The sequence below is a fragment of the Gadus morhua genome, chromosome 6, assembly GCF_902167405.1.
Source record: "Gadus morhua chromosome 6, gadMor3.0, whole genome shotgun sequence".
In the NCBI taxonomy this organism is placed as follows: domain Eukaryota; kingdom Metazoa; phylum Chordata; class Actinopteri; order Gadiformes; family Gadidae; genus Gadus; species Gadus morhua.
The window spans coordinates 24,785,905-24,804,779 of NC_044053.1; the positions used below are offsets into that span (position 1 = coordinate 24,785,905).

Consider the following 18,875-nt stretch of genomic DNA (forward strand, 5'->3'; position numbering starts at 1 on the left):
GGAAAAGGAGAAATGGCGTCACAGATGCTGTGGTGGTGAACTGAAGTCAGACAGAAGAATTGTAGAGTGAGAAGAACGATAATGTTTTATCATCGCCCTTCATAAATTTAATTTCGACCCGTATCATGCGTTAAATCTACGTAATCAGAATAATTTAAGTCAACTGCGTTATTTCTCAGTTATAACTCCAGAAACATCTCCTTAGAATAGAAATCAAAATAAATCTCTATATTTAATCCCGTCACTCCATACTGTCCACTGACGGCGCGACTGCATGGAATAAAGCATCCGTCCAACATGTGTCAACAACATAATATTTTTATGTAACACTGTAAACGCATAATCAAATGTCAATTAAATCCCAAGTGTGGAAAACCAAGCCACACTCCTCATCACAATCGTCGTCCGTTACTCTTGATGCTTTTCATTAAGTGTTCTCGGTCAGTCTACCGTAACCCTATAAATACAGAGGTGAGCGCCGTGGTAATGCTGCACCATATGGCACTTCTGGCGGACCATGCAAATGGCAGGATTCGGAGGGAGAAGGTCTTTAGGGACCATAACGATTTATTGGTAGGCTACATAAAAATATGTACCTTTATGTCAGACGAGTCCACTTCTTTTTTAATTCTGGGACTGTGCGCTCCGTGCTACTGACAGAGTTCACTGCTGCAGCAACATGTTGCCGCTCACTCTGCTTTTTGTTGTTGGCGATCCCATCCGTGACCACCGAACAAAACTACTTTTCGGGCCTCCATCTCACCCACAAGTGTCTCCACTTCAGCCTCCGTGAAATTTCGCTTTTCTGCTTTTCCTAGTATTTCTGCCATTGTTTCCGACAAGACATAATACTTGCATCCGAGTCCGTTTTATATGCAGATCGCATTCATGAGGTCATTTGCATTGACCAATTATGGTTAAAAAGGGGCGTGTACAGGGCGGAACCTGATGCTGATTCAGCTGCGCACACTTGTAGGCACTCTGTGATTTATAAAGCAAAGATTGCGTACGGTGTGCGTACGCAGGGTTTATAAATCTGAATATTTTTTGGCGCACACATGACTTGGCTTTTGGGCGTACGTACACTTTTAGTAACGATCCCTCGCACAGTTTTATAAATGAGACCCCAGAGGCCTACAGGGAGTCCGTTTTGGCATCGTCCACCCCACCTGTCTTCGCATCACCAACGGCGACACTGAGAAGAGCTTACTGACCCCAGAAGATGCCCAGTTCTATGTCGCATAGAAACATCATTCCTCATGCCACTCGAGTGGATAAATAAACTTCATCCAACCTACTTTCCTGGAGAGGCCGTATCTACACTGAACTTAACTCAGATATTGCAATGACACTTTGAGCAGCTATTTTCCACCTTGTGAAATTTGAATATACAACTGCTCCCTGATGCCAATGGTGGAACGACAGTGTGTGAGTAGCCTACCAACTTGATCTGTTGATAAGGCTTATTGTATTCTGACTGTTATAACCTCTTTTGCCTTAATAATTTGACAAGACATGTTATGCAGGTTCGTTAGCGTTTTCCTGTAAATCAAGCACCTTAAATGTGCTTTATCTTTCTTAACTTAGAAGAGGTTAGTGCGATCTTCTGTTTGGGGGGGGATCTGCATTGGTGTTACGGTTGCGGACTGACGCCCCGCCCTCATGGGTAAAATCCTCAGTTTGTCGACGGCCATGCAAATGACCATGTGTTTTCCCCGCGTGTGATTTGTTGACCGTTATGTTAATTTTGATGTGCCTTTCTCCGGACGTGATTGGTTGCTGCATCGGAAGGCCGAGGATCCAGGAAGATAAAAGACGGGCAAGCTCAACATTCACGGCAGCTCGTCTTGGATTCGCAGCTTGCCATATTGGGTCTTCGAATAGTTATTGGTTGATTGATGAGGCTCTTGTTAGCTACCTGGGAACTGGGCCAGGGTTGGTTAGAAGTTATCGAACACCGACACGCAGCTATACCTATGTTAAAAACACTAGTCACAGGGGTGCTGTTCCGCTCATGTATTTTGGGAGCTTCTCTTTTGGTTATATTAATTTCTTGTATTTGGACAGCACCCAATGGTCCTTTTCCTTTTGTAGTTTTGCCTCCTCTGTTTGTGTTATATTGATTACCCCAAGCTCCGGGCTAAATAAACTACTTCCAGTTTACCAAAGACATCTGGTTTTATGTCGCCAACCCTTCCCCTAGCGGGGGACGTAACAAAAGGGAATTTGGACTCCCTTTTTAGTTTTGTTTTCTCTATTCTATTTTATGTTTGTGTTTTCATATGGAAAAGATTGACAATGAGGCCTTTAAATCATCTAGAGTCAAGCCACTTAATTCCACATATTTTTGATGAATATGACGTCACCTAGTTCCAACACTCCAGGCTCCATTAGGCTCATCAGCTGGAATATTAAAGGGATTCATCATCCAATTAAGCGCAGCCGACGTGCATCAAAAATCAGTAGGTTCAGACATTATTTTTCTGCAAGAGACCCACCTCCGTACTAATGAGCACACCAAACTTGAGAGAGGATGGGTTGGACAGATATTTTGTTCCAAATACAGGGATAGGTCCAGGGGTGCTGCAATTCTAATTAGAATAGGAATTCCTTTTGCACCGACTTCTGTAATTGCTGATGATAATGGGAGATATGTAATTGTTGCTGGCCAACTTTTTGGGTCCCGAATTGAACAGATAGATTTGTTATCGTGACAGGCCTAGTTATCACTATGACTCATGACTGCTTTGTTGTTATGTGCTGATGCTGATCAGCCTCTTTTGGCAAGCTTTAATTGAATTAACATGTCCTTTGAAGTATGTACAAAATAAGTGTATATAATGTGTAGAAATTTAGTGTCCATGACATTGGATGACCTGATTGTTGAGTTGATCTATTCGACTAAGCCTCTAAAATAGTTGTATTTATTTATCCCATGCTGTCATAATAATGTCTGGTTGTCATTATGTTGTTGTTTTTTTTGCTAGGGTGCCCATGGGGTGGGAGATGTGGGGGGGGGTATGTTTTTGATGTTTGCATGCATATTTTCAAAAATCTATAAATAAAGTATAGAAAAAAATAAAAAAAATAAAGTAATCAAAGTTGATCACGTTAAACTTTCAAAATGAACGCAAAGATTAACACGTTCATTTTGACAGCACAACTATTTAGTCATAATGTGACGCTTGATGCTTGCGTGAAAACCAACTTGTAGGAAATTCAGATCCATGTTATTGAGGAGCAAGTTATGGGGTCAGAACAGTCTCATTAATAATGAATGCACAGAGAAGGATTCACAAATGTATTTTGTGATTTATATATAAATTACTCTCTTCTCACAAATACATTTCAATGTACACATAAATGGATATCGGTATGTATAAATGTAAAATAAATCCATAAACATTTCTGATCCACACACAAATGTAACTTGTTTTGAATAAATGTAATATAAATCCATAAATATATTAATTAAAAAATGATTTGCAATTTTCATCACAATGTATTTGGATGTTGTTACTTTTATATACAAAATGTTAAACTTGTATTTACAAGACGTTTTTCATTTGTGAACTTATTTGCATTTGTGTGTGAACTGGTCTGTATTTATGTGTGGATTTTTGAGACTCTCCTGACGTCGCTAGATTCACAAATGCATTTTTTTCAACAAGGAACTCTGTAGCCAATAAGATGCCTCCCTCGTTTTCAGCCAATCACATGACTGCAGTTCCGACCTCTGAGTTCCCTCTGTCAAATGTCTACTCTATGGGAAAGAACATGGTTTTTTTGAATGATCGTACATAACAATCTCTAGGTGGTGAAGAAGTAAAAGCTGCGTCACGTTTAGCTACACACTTTTTCCATCTAGTTTCGACTGGGTTTTGGGATTATCGGTGCCGTTAAAGTAGTAAACGGCACCGATGAAAAAACCCAGTCACTGCAGTCATGTGATTGGCTGAAAACGAGGGAGGCATCTGATTGGCTACAGAGAGTTCGTTGTTGAAAAAAATGCATTTGTGAATCTAGCGACGTCAGGAGAGTCTCAAAAATCCACACATAAATACAGACCAGTTCACACACAAATGCAAATAAGTTCACAAATGAAAAACGTCTTGTAAATACAAGTTTAACAGTTTGTATATAAATGTAACAACATCCAAATACATTGTGATGAAAATTGCAAATATTTTTTTAATTAATATATTTATGGATTTATATTACATTTATTTAAAACAAGGTACATTTGTGTGTGGATCAGAAATGTGTTTGTGAAACTTATTTTTGTTTATGGATTTATTTTACATTTATACATACCGATATCCATTTATGTGTGCATTGAAATGTATTTGTGAGAAGAGAGTAATATATATATAAATCACAAAATACATTTGTGAATCCTTCTCTGTGCATTCATTATTAATGAGACTGTTCTGACCCCATAGCAAGTAGAGGCGTGTTTGTGTGTATAAACGGTTGTGTTTCTGTGCATACAAATACATACACACATATTTACACTCAAGCACAAGCACAAGCACAAGCACAAGCACAAGCACAAGCACACACACACACACACACACACCATGTGTTTGACTTTGGCCAGCTCCTGCTGTTGGAAGGTCTCAAGCTCGTCACGGTCATCCCTCTTCTGGAACAAAGTGAGGCTCTTCTCCGTCAGCTCCTCCACCTGCATTCTTAGCACCTCCTTCTCCTGGGGAGCCAAAAGGCGTTCAGTGTTTAGTCATTATTTGTGACTTATCAACAGTTCCACTGCGGATACCTATCTAACTTCCGGTCTTGGTTAAACACTAGTCATGGTTGCCCAGATGGATAAAAAAAATCCTTTAGGGTACATGCCTTATTTTGCATGCTGAACGTTTTTGCCACCTTGAACCATAATGTCCGTATAGCGCCACCTAGTGGCCGGCGTGTCTGGATTTAGTTATCTGAGTAGCGGTGCCGTACCTGGATCTAGTCATGCAATTGGCGCGTGTGCACCATTTACGGTTTGGGCTGTGGTACCACTTCTAAGGCGTACGAAATAATAAAAGTCCTTACAAAAACAATAGGGATCCAACCTGTTGGCTTGGACCCCTAAAAATCAACCTTAATTCCAAATGATCTATGGACCTGCCTAAGGGGCCGTGTCCACCAAAAGCCTTTTTAAAAGGCGGAGCGCTCCGTGCACTGCTTTCAACGCGTTTGTGCGCGCCGCTCAAAAAAGGCGCACGGAGCGTTTTTTGTTTACGTCATTAATACGCATCATCGCTTGTATCCATAGATATACAGCTTCTATCTGTTGGCTCCATCATCTGGCATCTGACACCTGAACGTCCTCTCTGGTTGCTCCTACAATTTTATTCGAAAATGAATGCAAGATTAATAGCGCTTCTTGCCGCGGCAGGCAGCGGAGGTTGCGGACGATCCCCCTGCGCCTGTCGTGGTTGCCCGGAGGAGAGTGCGGGTCCACAGCATTAATCGTGGCAGGAGGCAGTACGGGGAATACCACCTTTAACGTGAGGTCGTACAGGACCGGACACTCACTCACAGCTGTTATTAAACTTTCGTCCGACATGTTTCAGTTTGTGTTCTGTTGATACTTTTAGCCTTGCCTCCTCCTCGATTTTGATTGGTCGTTCGAAAAAAGCGCAGATGACGTGGAGCGCTTTTCTTCAAAAGTTCAACTGTTTTCAACTGGGGCGCGCGTCTAAAAGCGCGAGGAGCGTTTAACCGCCCCGGGCGGCTTTTTAAAAGGCGCGCTGCTTGCGCGTTCTGCCATAGAGAATGCATTGCAGACAGGCGCTCCGCCTTTTAAAAAGGCTTTTGGTGGACACGGCCCCTTACTCAGTTTTAATTGATAAAAAAATTATTAAATTAGTCAGATTTATGAAAAAAAGACAAAGATTTTCTTTTGAAAATGGCGGCTGCTGGGATAGGTGGCGCATGGACTGTTAGTAGCTTGTGTGAATGCTTGCAGTCCTAGTTCACACTGTTTTCAAAACGCTATTATAATATTAAGTTAAATCCGTTTATCTGTAGGAAATGACGATGCATTGAGGTGTATCCCTGATGGATTATGAGCCTGTGAGCCTGCCGTCCATCAACACTCACCTTCTCAAGAACCCCCATTTTCTCCATCCATTCCTGTGCGTGGAGAAATGCATTACAGAGCATAATGTTTTAGCCTTTTATATTCAACCTTTATTTTACTTGGCAGACATGTTTAATTAAATGATAAATTGTGTTACATCTATTTGTAATCTAGCTTTTCATTTTCCATGTCAATAACGCTCTTTCGAATTGAATGGAAGGGGGTCCATACCTGGTCCCTCTTCTCCAGGGCCAGAGTCAGACCCTCAGCCATCTTGGCTCTACCAGCCTGGTTGGACTCGTTCTGCTCCTGCAGCTTCCTCATTGAAGCTGGTGGGGAAAGAGAGAAAGAAAGAGACAGAGCAGCCAGTTTGTACGCCACTAACAGCAGAGAGATGTTGTCACAGAGAAGCACGTGCAGGTAGTAGCTGTGAGAAGCAGAGATCAGACTACTGACACTCAAGTCAAATCATTTAAACATATATTTATATATGTAGACATATTTTTTTAATACTAACCTCGGCCCAGTTAATATTTACGGTGGCGCATTGCATTCACATCACAAAAAAAAGTATCAGGTTATCTCGTAATAATGACATAAATATCTCATAATTATGAGAAAATATCTCATAATTACGAGATCTTTATGTAATAATTACGAGATAATTATCTCATAATTATGAGATCTTTATCTTTCTGTATCTCGTAATTATGAGATAATTATCTCGTAATTACGACATCAGAATCCCATAGCCTAGACTTCCACCACATGTGGTTCAGTTGATTGTTAGTCAGACTTGGTACTTCCGCAAAGATGGAAAGAAATGGGCAGATTCTGAGTTTGCGGTTCAATAGATCATCAGTGAAGCATCGTTGCGACAACAATGACACCTCTAGCTAAATGTATTAATCTAGAGACCCAGCTACAACATTGTTTTCAGCCAAACAAGCTGTCTTCAGCGAACGGTGAATTGCATTGGCTTCTATGAGCTGTCGGCTTTCAGTCGCGAGCTTAGGGATCGTCTGCAAAGTGCAAAACGGAAAACGACCACAATGGTCAAATTTCAATACCGTCTCCATTATTGACTCTAGAGCCCCACAACTTGTTCCATATCTTGGCCTCTATATGGTCTTACTACAATCTTTAGTTTTGAAAAATATAACCCTCTACTTATTTTAAAGGATTTTTCATTTTGCAACAATTTCAATAGCGTCCCCTCCCCATTAATAACTCTAGAGCGCCAAAACTTGTTCCATATAGGCATGAACCATATTTTTCCAAACCAAAGGTTGTAGTCGGAACATAATGAGCCCAAGCCTCTATGGAACAAGTTTTGGGGCTCTAGAGTCAATAATGGCGACGCTTTTTAAATTGCGAAATTCCTCAAAAATAAGAAAATATATATTTTTCAAAACTAATGGTTGCACTAAGACCAGTGTTTCCCCCACGTTCACACAGCAGCGGCGCTGAATCTTCTCCGCCGCTGCAATAAAAATCCTTCTATTTTTTTTTTTTTTTTACGTAGCTCCTTTTAGAAAATGTACAGCGCGTAACGTCAATTGCGCAGCACGCGGCACATCGTCACGTAACCAACATCAAAGAAGAAAAATACACAGCGAGTGTGGCAGTTGTTGGCAGTAGGCTACCCTACACGGTTGCAAAGTTACATTGATTCTAGCAGTAGCGAGTGAAGCGGAAGATCGAAGATAGAAGGAAAGAGAGAGACAGAGAGAGAGAGACAGACAGAGAGAGAGAGAGAGAGAGAAAGTAAGTTGCTAAAATGTGTCGCTACATGACCACCAGTGTTAAAAACCCTCTGAGCCCAATCATTTTATTGTATCTATAAACCGCAACCTCCGTTTTTCCTCTAGTATTGTGTGTGTGTGTGTGTGTGTGTGTGTGTGTGTGTGTGTGTGTGTGTGTGTGTGTGTGTGTGTGTGCGTGTTGTCGCTCTTTTTGGGATCACTCATAGCCTTTACAGGAGCTTATATCCAGTCAGGAATTTATAGCTTAGGTATTTTCGGGAACTTTGAAAAATGAATCCATACTGTTAGATCCGATGTTGTTCTTTAATTGCCATATAAAATCCGTTTATCACGTATTTTAGTTAGGGATTTATGCTAATCGCCTGTAAGCATGTGGTCATTAGCATAAATGCAGGGAAAAAACCTAAGGACATTTTTGAACAAAGTGTCTTATGTAAAAAAACAGTTATGCTTTGGGCATAGAGTGGCGAAGTCACGCCTCTTCCGGTAGAGCTCATGGGACCTATGAGATCGAAAAATATGAATGGGTGTCAATGGAGAGAAAATAATTATTTTCTGGTCCCAGTCTTTATATGACCTGGATTACACATATGTTGTTTGTGGATTTGAATGATAATTTTTCATGCAAAGAAAACTAAACATTTTCGTGAAGAAGATTGATAATTTTAGGTTTTATGGGAGGCCGCTTTGTGAACTACAGCTCTTCGCTGCTCTCGACGCATATGATATACGTCACAACACCTGCACTTGGAACTCGGCACAGAGATGGCGATCTCTCTGCCCCACTTCACTGCTGTTTCCAAGGGGAGGATAAAAGCATCGAAAGAGGTGAAAACCATCATAAATCGGGGCACGTGCAGAGTTTCAGTTATGCCGATGGGAAGATTGTCGGTCTTCTCCACGCCAGTCGCAGGGAGCGTGACGTCACATACGAGCCGTATAGTCTTTCTCGTTGGGTTTTCTCTACAGCCTTTATCTGAACAATTGCACAATAAACGGTTGAACTCTTTGCATGAAAAATTATCATTTAAACCCACAAACAACATATGTGTAATCCAGGGCATATAAAGACCGGGACCAGAAAATAATTATTTTCTCTCCATTGACACCCATTCATATTTTTCGATCTCATAGGTCCCATGAGCACTACCGGAAGGGGCGTGACTTCGCCACTCTATAGCAACCAGTGCCGTGTTCCAATACCCGTACTTCCATGAGTATACTTAAAGGAAGTACACTATCTGCACTATCCGTACTCACTTGAGTACGCTCTTTTTTTAGATGCGAGTGCTGTTCCAAATCGAGTACTCTGTGGTGCACTTACCGGAAATGACGATCACGACTGCCGCCGTGGCTCCTCCCCCGCAATCAACATCCCGCTTTGAACGGTGAACTATTTACGCCTAGCAGCTATAAAAAGCTATAACAACTATAAAACTACAAAATGACTCTATTAATGCAGGCTATGTGGAAAATGCGCCGACTTTGGCTCAGCCTGGCTCCGCCTCTTCCGCTACGTAGCTAAGATGGCTGCCGTTGAGTACGGGGAGTGTCCTTCGATCCACACTTCACGATTAGCCCGTTTTGAGTACGGCATCCGGGTCCTTGAAGTATATTTCTTTTCGCCGGATCTGAATTGGAACGTACTGCGTACTCAAATTTTGAGTACGCAGTACGGACAGTACGGGTATTGGAACACGGCCCATGTTTAGTGTTTAAGCATTAGGCAAAAATCTGTAAATAAATTGTGCAAATTATATTTGCGTTGTGGCATTTTTTGTTTAAATATTACTATACAAAAATATAAAAATCTGTAAATGAAGACACAAAAGGCAAAGTTACAACACCAATAATCCCATCTACAGTAATACACAGGACTTTTTGAATAGGATTTAAGTGCATTTTCTCCTCTCAAAGTGCACCAGATTCATGCATTCCAATGTAAAGGGTACAAAAATAATTCGACCGGGGCGGCATGCCCCCGGACCCCCCTAGAGGGTTTCGGGGACCACACCACCGCTGCTGAAAAAAATCCTGCGGGAAACATTGAAGACCATATAGAGAACATCCCAATATGGAAAACGTTTTGGGGCTATAAAGTCAAAAATGGCGACGCTATTGAATTCTTTGCCCAATATAAATTCCTCAAAAATAAGAAGATATATTTTTCAAAACTAAAGGTTTTAGTAAGACCATATAGAGGCCATGCCTATATGGAACAAGTTTTGAGGCTCTAGAATGAATAATGGCGACGCTATTGAAATTGTTGCTAAATAGAAAATCCTTAAAGGTCCCATGGCATGAAAATCTCACTTAATGAGGTTTTCTAACATAAATATGAGTTCCCCTAGCCTGCCTATGGTCCCCCAGTGGCTAAAACTGGCGTTCGGTGTAAAACGAGCACTAGGTGTTCGGCTCGCCTTTGAAGACAACGGAGGGTCAAGCTTGCTGATATGGAATGTGGTCCCATATGTCGTCATAAAGCATCTAAGCTCCTCCCCTTTCTCTGCCTTGCGCTCCCAGAGAATTTGGCCCGCCAATGAGACACGACCGTGCGAGCGCCACATGTGTGTATGATTACACATACTGTAACGTAAGTGTTTGCTGTCGGTTCTTTAACGTCTCTTGTATTTACACAACGAGACTGTAGTGGGGGTTATCTCAGCCATGGTTGAGAAGGAATTGGGGGAAAGGAACTTTGGCTTCGACTCCCTGAAGTACATGAACTGCAACATGCCGCCAGTTGCCGCGAGGCACCACCGCCCGGCAGCGGGCAGCCAGCAGCGGGCAGCCGGCAGCAGGCAGCCGGCAGCAGGCAGTGCGCGGTTCAGTCTACTTCAGATTGATGTGGAAGTGGAAGAACCAGAGACGTCAGAGAACCCAACCAAGTCGTTTGTGAATCATAATATCGTCTGGAGGCGCACACAGCTGTTGGCCGTAATAATATGTATTATATGATATAGATATCTATGTATTATATGATATTATTTAGATATAGAGCTCCAGGACTGTAATGCAAGTGTTGTACACTTCCTTGTTATTTGGATAACCGTTCTGCTTTTGGTGTTATGGCGCATAACACGTCAGACTCTCGTCTCTGGTATTTCTACAACGAGACTCGTAGTGGGGGTTATCTCAGCCATGGTTGAGAATGAAATGGGGGAAAGGAACTTTGGCTTTGACTCCCTCAAGAACATGAACCACGACACGGAGGAGAAAGGGATTGTTGGCGGCTAATGTCTCCCGCTTGAGCCCCACTTCCCGCTGCCGAGGGACCACCGCCTCGGCGCTGCAGGAGGCGGAGGTGCCTAAACGCTGCCCGTCAACAATCCCTTTCTCCTCCATGTCGCGGTTCAGTCTATTTCAGATTGATATGGACGTGGAAGAACCAGGAACGTCGGAGAACCCAATGCGGTCGTTTGAGATTCATAATATCGGCTCACACAGCTTTCGACCGTGATAATATATATTATATGATATAGATATCTATGTATAATATGATATTATTTAGATATAGAGCTTCAGGACTCCCGCGTGTCCTAGAATATTTACAGAACACGGCTAAAGGCTGTGTGCGCCTCACGATTGCGATACATCCACTGTAAACAGAGCGCATGGTACCGTGGCTGCAAGCTGCTCAGGGCCACACCCCCACCCTCCTCCTTGACCCGCCTCGCTCCTCCTCATTTGCATTATAGATACAGACACCAAAACAGCGCATTTGGGGGAAGCTCAATGTGACTAGCTCGGAGTGGCTGTAACTCTGCACCACGGCTGAATTTCGGGAACTTCTTTGAATACCGTGTTAGTGGCCCACTCATACCTATATTAAAGCGTCCATAAAATAGCATGTCATGGGACATTTAAAAATAATTTGAGACATATTTTTCAAAGCTAAAGGTTGTAGTAAGACCATATAGAGGCCATGACTATCTGAAACAAGTTGTGGGACTAGAGTCAATAATGGCGACGCTATTGTGGTCGTTTTCAATTTTGCACTTTGCAGACAGTCCCTAAGCTCGCGGCTGAAAGCCGACAGCTCATAGAAGCCAATGCAATTCACCGTTCGCTAAAAACGGCTTGTTTGGATGAAAACAAGGTTGTAGCTGGTTCTCTAGGTTACTACATTTAGCTAGAGGAGTCATTGGTGTCGCAACGACGCTTCCCTGATGAACTATTGAACCGCAAACTCAGAATCTGCCCATTTCTTTCCATTTTTACGGAAGTACTGAGTCCGACCAACTATCAATTGAACCCCATGTGGTGGAAGACTAGGCTATGGGATTCTGATGTCGTAAGTACGAGATAACGATCTCATAATTACGAGATACATATATCGTAATTATGAGATAATTATCTCGTAATTATGACATAAAGATCTCGTAATTATGAGATAACTATCTCGTAATTATGAGAAAGATAAAGGTCTCGTAATTATGAAATAATTATCTCGTAATTATAACATAAAGATCTCGTAATTATAACATAAAGATCTCGTAATTATGAGATAATTTCTCATAATTATGAGATCTTTATGTCATAATTACGAGATAACCTGATTTCTTTTTTTTTGATGTGAATGCAATGCGCCACCGTAAATATTATACTATTATTATGTATAATACTGTGCCTAGGAGAATGTGGTCTTTACTCGGTTAACGTGCAGACCATTCATCCATCTGAGTGCACTCCAGTATGTAGTACCCCAAGCGTGTCACCGCAGGAAGCCAACAACATTCTGCTACTGCGTGTGAATGGAGGAAGCGGCCACCGTCACCAAGGCACTGTCACTCAAATCACTCGGTGACCGGGACGGGATTGCGGTTGTAGAAGGAAAACCAACAGCATGTCATGTGACCAGCGATAGCCACTGATCAGGCACCAGACAGACATTAAGCAGGGGCGGTTGGTGGGGAGTCAGGGGTGAGGCAGGGAGCAGGCGGGTGGAAAAGAGGGGAAAATAAAAGGTACGTACAATCCTGATGCTTTTCTAACGCAAACTCAACCTTTTCCTTGGTCTTCTGCAATATTCTCAGCTGCTCAGCGTAGTCTAGTGGGGAGATGAGGGGGACCACACACACACACACACACACACACACACACACACACACACACACACACACACACACACACACACACACACACACACACACACACAAGAAAGAATAGGAGAGGAGTAGGGAAGGGTGGGGGGAAAGGAGGGGGGAGGGTAGGAGGCGGGGGGGGAGGGGGAGGGTGATATGGGGAAACAACACAGTTGAGACGGAATGAAAGGAAAAGGAAATGCTTTTCTAGCATTAGAAAACCATTGGGGTCTGAAAAGCTACAATTCCCTTTAAAGAGTGACATGAAACCAAGTCTAAGGACCAGAGCCCCTGGCAGTTAATAGAGGGTATTACAACTTTATTTAATGTATTTCATATTGTGATGAATTGGTTTTCTGAGAGATTCACGTGAATGGTTACTTTTTAAAAGGCTATGGAGCAGCTTTAAACCATTAGTCATGCACTGGTGTAGATGGCACGGAGGAGGGGAACATCACGCTACTCCATACTAATGTCACAGAGCTGACCAAGGCTCAAGGCGGTTCATCTGGACAGTTCAGCTGGTTTCGATCCGTGGTTGTGATTGTGTTCAGACGTGTTTGTTGTCCCTACCGGTGAGCTTGGCCTCCAGCCTGCGGACCTGGTCGTTCCTCCGGAGGACCTGCGAGGAGAGGTCGTCCCTGGAGCTGCTCCCGTCAGACGCCTAGAGCGACAACACAACAGCCAATCAGAACCTCCCGACAGACGCCTAGAGCGACAACACAACAGCCAATCAGAACCTCCCGTCAGACGCCTAGAGCCACAACACAACAGCCAATCAGAACCTCCCATCAGACGCCTAGAGCCACAACACAACAGCCAATCAGAACCTCCCGTCAGACGCTTAGAGCCACAACACAACAGCCAATCAGAACCAAGGTCAACACGTCTCTTTAGTCATTTCATGTTGGGATGAAATCTCAACAGTTTATCACCTCAACAATCTTATCACCTCAGCTAAAATTTAAGAACAACTTAAACCATTGTTTCATTAAACTTCCTCTATACCTAGAGAGTCGGCGGCACCACTCAGACAAATCATATATGTTCAAATATTGCTTAAGCATGTGTGTGATAAAGCTGGTTCATATCTGTTGTACTGCATTACACACTACTAGATAGAGCTGGGACGACTAGTCGACATAGTCGACTTCAAAAATTCGTTGCCATGAATAATTTGCGTCGACGCGTCGCCTCCCCCAAAGATAAAAGTTTGTTTGTTTATTAATATTAATATTCGAATATATTCGAATATTTATTAATAATATTTGGACAAATTAAATGCCTTCAGCAAGACCTATATGGTATAAAACTCGGCCAAAAGCCGAGCTCAGAGGGTTTGTTTACCAGCGTTGCTAAGGTGACCAGTCTTGCGTGTTCCAACGGTTTATTAGGTATCTAATAAACTGTCTAATCACTTCATTTACTGCCTCTTCCGTGGTCATTAAAATATTATGAATAGACTATGTCGGGTTCGGATCTTATACTCTGGTGAAAAGAGAACTTTTGTCATGTTATGTAGCTGTTGACTGTCGAAATTCCACGATCTAGCAACCAGTTCTAAGTAGCAAGAGAACTTTTGTCATGTTATGTAGTTCTAGTCTAGCTGTTGACTGTCGAAATTCCACGATCTATCAACCAGTTCTAAGTAGTAAACACACACTACAAGTTGACAATTTAAATTACATAAATCCTTTTCGAAGTTGAGCCTCTGAGGTGGCAGTAGTAGTAGTAGTAGTAGTAGTATACTGTGTTATCAACTAGCACAGGGATGGGCAACTTTCATGATAAAGAGGGCCACATTTTTCATCATAACCATCGGAGGGCCACATGACTGCACACTTCAACTAAACGTGAGCTGAGAGAAGCTACACAATTTTGAATTTGGTAGATATGATTTCCTGTATTCTGGTGCATTTTGGGGATGGCCACTACCTAAAAAATCATCCAGAATCATAACCTATGTACGGTATGTTAATTGAACCAACATACATTCATTTCATGTTTTCCATGCTCAAACAGCCACATGAATGGTCAGTATTTTTATCAGTGCAAAGGGCTCACATACATCATCATTCAATGAAGTCAAAAAACTGAAAAACAGTGGCCCAACATTAAGTGCAACAACTCAATGAACTCAAACCCAACAAGCAGTTGTAGTAGTTGTAGTGGCGACTTAAGTGGATATCTTTAGTGACTGATATCGCTTCTAAGCAAACTAGACGCATGGGTTTGCCTTCGAATTCTATGAATTCTTCTCATCTTTCTTGACCGAGTTTTCTGTAACTCGATCAATTATTATTATTCTTTTTTTTTTCTTTTTTTTTATTATGTGCGGGCCTGACTGAGTGAGGTTACGGGCCGCCAGTTGCCCATCCCTGAAATAGCATAACAACAACAATCATGTGGATTTATGCTATATTTATGATGTGAAATAATCGGTAACTGAAAAAGTAATCGTTAGATTAACCGTAAAATGTGTCGTTAGATTGGTCGACTAATCGAAAAAATAATCGCTAGATTAAACGTTTGAAAAATAATCGTTTGGGACAGGTCTACTACTAGACTACTAGCTTTTCACTTAGCCACTCCTACACTCAGCTAGCCTTAGATGACATCTCCTAGCGTTGCCTGCCCTCACGGACCCCTTCCTCATAGCATATGTTTTCTGTCCCACTGTGATGACATGTTTTTCTTGTTGTTTGACTGGAAAAAAGATACTCTCTGTGGAACGGTTGCTCGTCAATGATTCAAGTCTCACTCAATAATTCAAACTTCTGGAACTGTGATCTGCTTTAAGTGTCTGAGCTCTCAGACCTCAGTAAGCTTCCACTAGACAGGCTTCTCCAACACAGGAATGCAATTAATAGAAATAATTAATATACATGAGGAATTGGTTCAGCCTAGTTCTTCACAGCACAAAGCAGTTTTTTAACATAAACAGCCAAATCACAACACAAAGTTTGCCAGGATAATTCACTACCTGAATTCAAAATAACTTTCTGAAATGACCCATGACATGCCAGCAGGTGTGGCCTTGCAAGCTGTTTTGAAAATCTGTCTCTTAGGACATCACAAGTGGGTGTGTTCACCTAGATTTGTGGTGGATGGATGATAAACGTTTGCTACCGTCCAAAGGTTAGGCAGGTAGATTGATCTATTTAGCACACATCTAGGTGGACACGCCCACTTGTGATGTCATAAGAGCCAGATTTTCAACCGGCTTGTCAGGCTAATCACACTCACACCTGGTGGCATGTCATGGGACCTTTAAGAGTCAGGGAAGAAAGAACTGGGGCCAGATTCAAAGAAGTATGTTCAGATGCTTAAGACACTTGAAATAACTCGTAATCTCTGTAGTAAATATATAAAGTCCTGAACGCTGATGAACAAATTGCGATGTTAGTATAGTGTGTAATAGCCTATTACCATTTCACTTTCTATGTAACAATCATGCATATTTTGAATTAGTGAGAAGCGACATCTTAAATTGGGATTAATAAATATTGTAAATAGCAGCAATTAAAACTAGAAATCTATATTATCAATTAATGTAGGATCTCAGTTTCCAAGAACCCTATTCATCTTCATTTAAAAAGAAGAAAGACACATACATTCTTAATGTATCCTTTGGTTAATAGCAGTTTTTCTTAACTTTCCTCATAAGTCCAATCTTCAGAAAGAAAACAGCTGTCAAGATCTTTGAGCTTAAGATGCATTAAGATCGTCATGGCGATACACTTATACACCACAAAACATTCCCTTCATAGGGGAGAGAGTGAAACCAAGTGTCATAATACCCCCCCTCCCCCCTCCCGCAGCAGCAGAACTCACAAAGTCGTCTCCGGAGTCAGCGCCCCCTGAGGTGATGGACTCCTTGCTGGCGGAGCGCGGGATGCGGGCACCGGTCCGAGGGGCCGTGGCCGCCTCCTCTGCGATCTTCTTCTTCAGTTTAGCGAACATCTCTTCTTCGTCTCTCTGCAGACGAGTCTGGAACGCAGCGGGGGAGCGGTGGATCAGTGAGGGGCGGTGTGCCGTCTGGGATTCAGGGGGAGACACGACGACGAAGGAGTAGGTGGAGTGTAGGGTGGTGCCATGCTGCTACATCTGGTAGAGAGGCAGAGAACCAGACATGGGTTCAAAATGCTGAGGAGATATGGTTCTCCCTCAAAGAACTACACATCTCCCTCTTACCAACACATAACATGCCCCAAGTGCGAGTCACTAGATCTGTCTCCATGGCCCCCCACCCAGTGCCCGCATTCAATAACGGCTATGGGCAGAGGTCCTTCATCCATAATTTCACCAAAGTCTGGAATGGCATTCCCCATCACATTAGAGTATTACAATCCATCACACAGTTCAAAAAAGCTTATAAACTATTACTCCTCACCACATACACTTGCAAACACTGACTTATATAGATCACTGTCTGTGCTCAGTCTGCTGTTTATATGATTGTCCTACTGATGTCTGACGTGCTATGCCCCTGTTATGTGTTGTATGTAAATGTGACGTGTGATGTGCCTTGTCCCTGTTACATGTTATATGTGCTGCAGAACAGGAACCTGCTGGAAATCAGCTATTTTACTGAGACAGGCCTGTTTTAAATTGTAACTTTGTTACTTTAATACTTTCCTGTATAATAAATAAAAAGAAAGAAAGAAATATTCATTCAGAGCGGTCTTCATTTACATATTTAACTATCTTGTTGCAGTTGAGAAACCAAGAGGAAAAAGCATGAATGCTTTGCCCCTTTTGTCCTGGCTTTAGGATGTAAGGAAACAAGAAAAACAGGAAGAAAACAACAAGGTCTTGAAACTATCACCTAAATATTTAACGTGTTGCTCTGCCATTTCTACAAACACACATAGCTGGTGGTGACATCATATATAGAGCCTCCGTCAGGGGGACATGTGGGTGGGAGTGAGCCCAGCCATGGTGACCCCCCACCCCCACCCACCCAACCAGTACACGATGAGATGTACTAAGTGGTCAAAGCATCATTTGCAGTAAAAAACCCAACAGCCAGTGACCCAGAGCATAGCTCTGACAACCACATTTACCTCTGAGAAGACACAGTTTGACCCACATCTGTGTGGGTTTATGCCTCCAATATAAAACATATCGAAACGCACCAAAATACATTGAGTCACGAGAACCTAATATCTTACATAACAGCTGGTATAGACCCCGGATCTGACTATATAGCTGCCTTATCTATACTACTAACCCACAGTAATCAGAACCAACCAGTGTGTATATAGTGTCACCTACATTAGCCTGCTAGGGCTCACTAAGTCTTCTTTGTCTTACCATAAAACACTTGGATACAACTGCTCAGTCTGTAGTATTTTATATGCACAGTCAGTGGTGAACTCCTTTTTTCGGCGCACAGACTTGCCAAGGTTGATCAAGTTGTTATTATTCCCCAAAGTGCTTCAGTTTACCCTGATGCTCCTATCGTCTGACAGGCTAGCATTAGCCTGTAGCTAACAGCCTGCGAGCTATTACAGCAACTCCACGTCATCGGCCCTGCACACATGTGACCATCGACGTCAAGTCTGTTGATATTTTATGACGTGACCAGATTTGGATCAGAATGCGCAATTATAAATGTAAAATGTAAGTGCAAATGTTAATGTAAATCTAATGCTACATATGAAGAATTATTCAAGAGGAATATGAAAGCTTTCATAATTGTTTAATTAGTTAAATATTTTCGTTGATCTGTTTTTGTACTACTAGGCCTATTAGTAGGCCTAGCCTATAGTTAGGTGAGAGCTGCATTATGGTAAGCCGATATGACATAAATACGCTAGACTGGATATGTGTTGCAGATATCTGCAATTCAGTTTTGATTAGAGATATCTAAAATTGTAGATATATGTAACTTTCATTACGCCTAGTCAAAATCTAATTACAGATATCTTGAAT

At 42.1% G+C, this 18,875-nt stretch overlaps 1 protein-coding gene across 4 annotated transcripts in view; it reads right to left on the minus strand.

Annotated features, from left to right (window-relative positions):
• golga1 (golgin A1) overlaps window positions 1-18,482 on the minus strand; it is a 49,142-nt gene extending 30,660 nt beyond the window's left edge. Inside the window, exons 1-7 of one of the 4 annotated variants that reach the window (XM_030358157.1) lie at window positions 18,255-18,482; window positions 16,773-17,045; window positions 13,512-13,602; window positions 12,830-12,904; window positions 6,320-6,417; window positions 6,109-6,141; window positions 4,580-4,708 (exon numbers count right to left, since the gene is read on the minus strand). In XM_030358157.1, the coding sequence (XP_030214017.1) occupies window positions 4,580-4,708; window positions 6,109-6,141; window positions 6,320-6,417; window positions 12,830-12,904; window positions 13,512-13,602; window positions 16,773-16,901 (555 nt within the window). In that variant the 5' untranslated portion in view covers window positions 16,902-17,045; window positions 18,255-18,482. The remainder of the gene's footprint in view (window positions 1-4,579; window positions 4,709-6,108; window positions 6,142-6,319; window positions 6,418-12,829; window positions 12,905-13,511; window positions 13,603-16,772; window positions 17,046-18,254) is intronic. The other 3 variants (XM_030358155.1, XM_030358154.1, XM_030358156.1) reach the window with 3 other exon arrangements.
• Window positions 18,483-18,875: the final 393 nt, after the last annotated feature.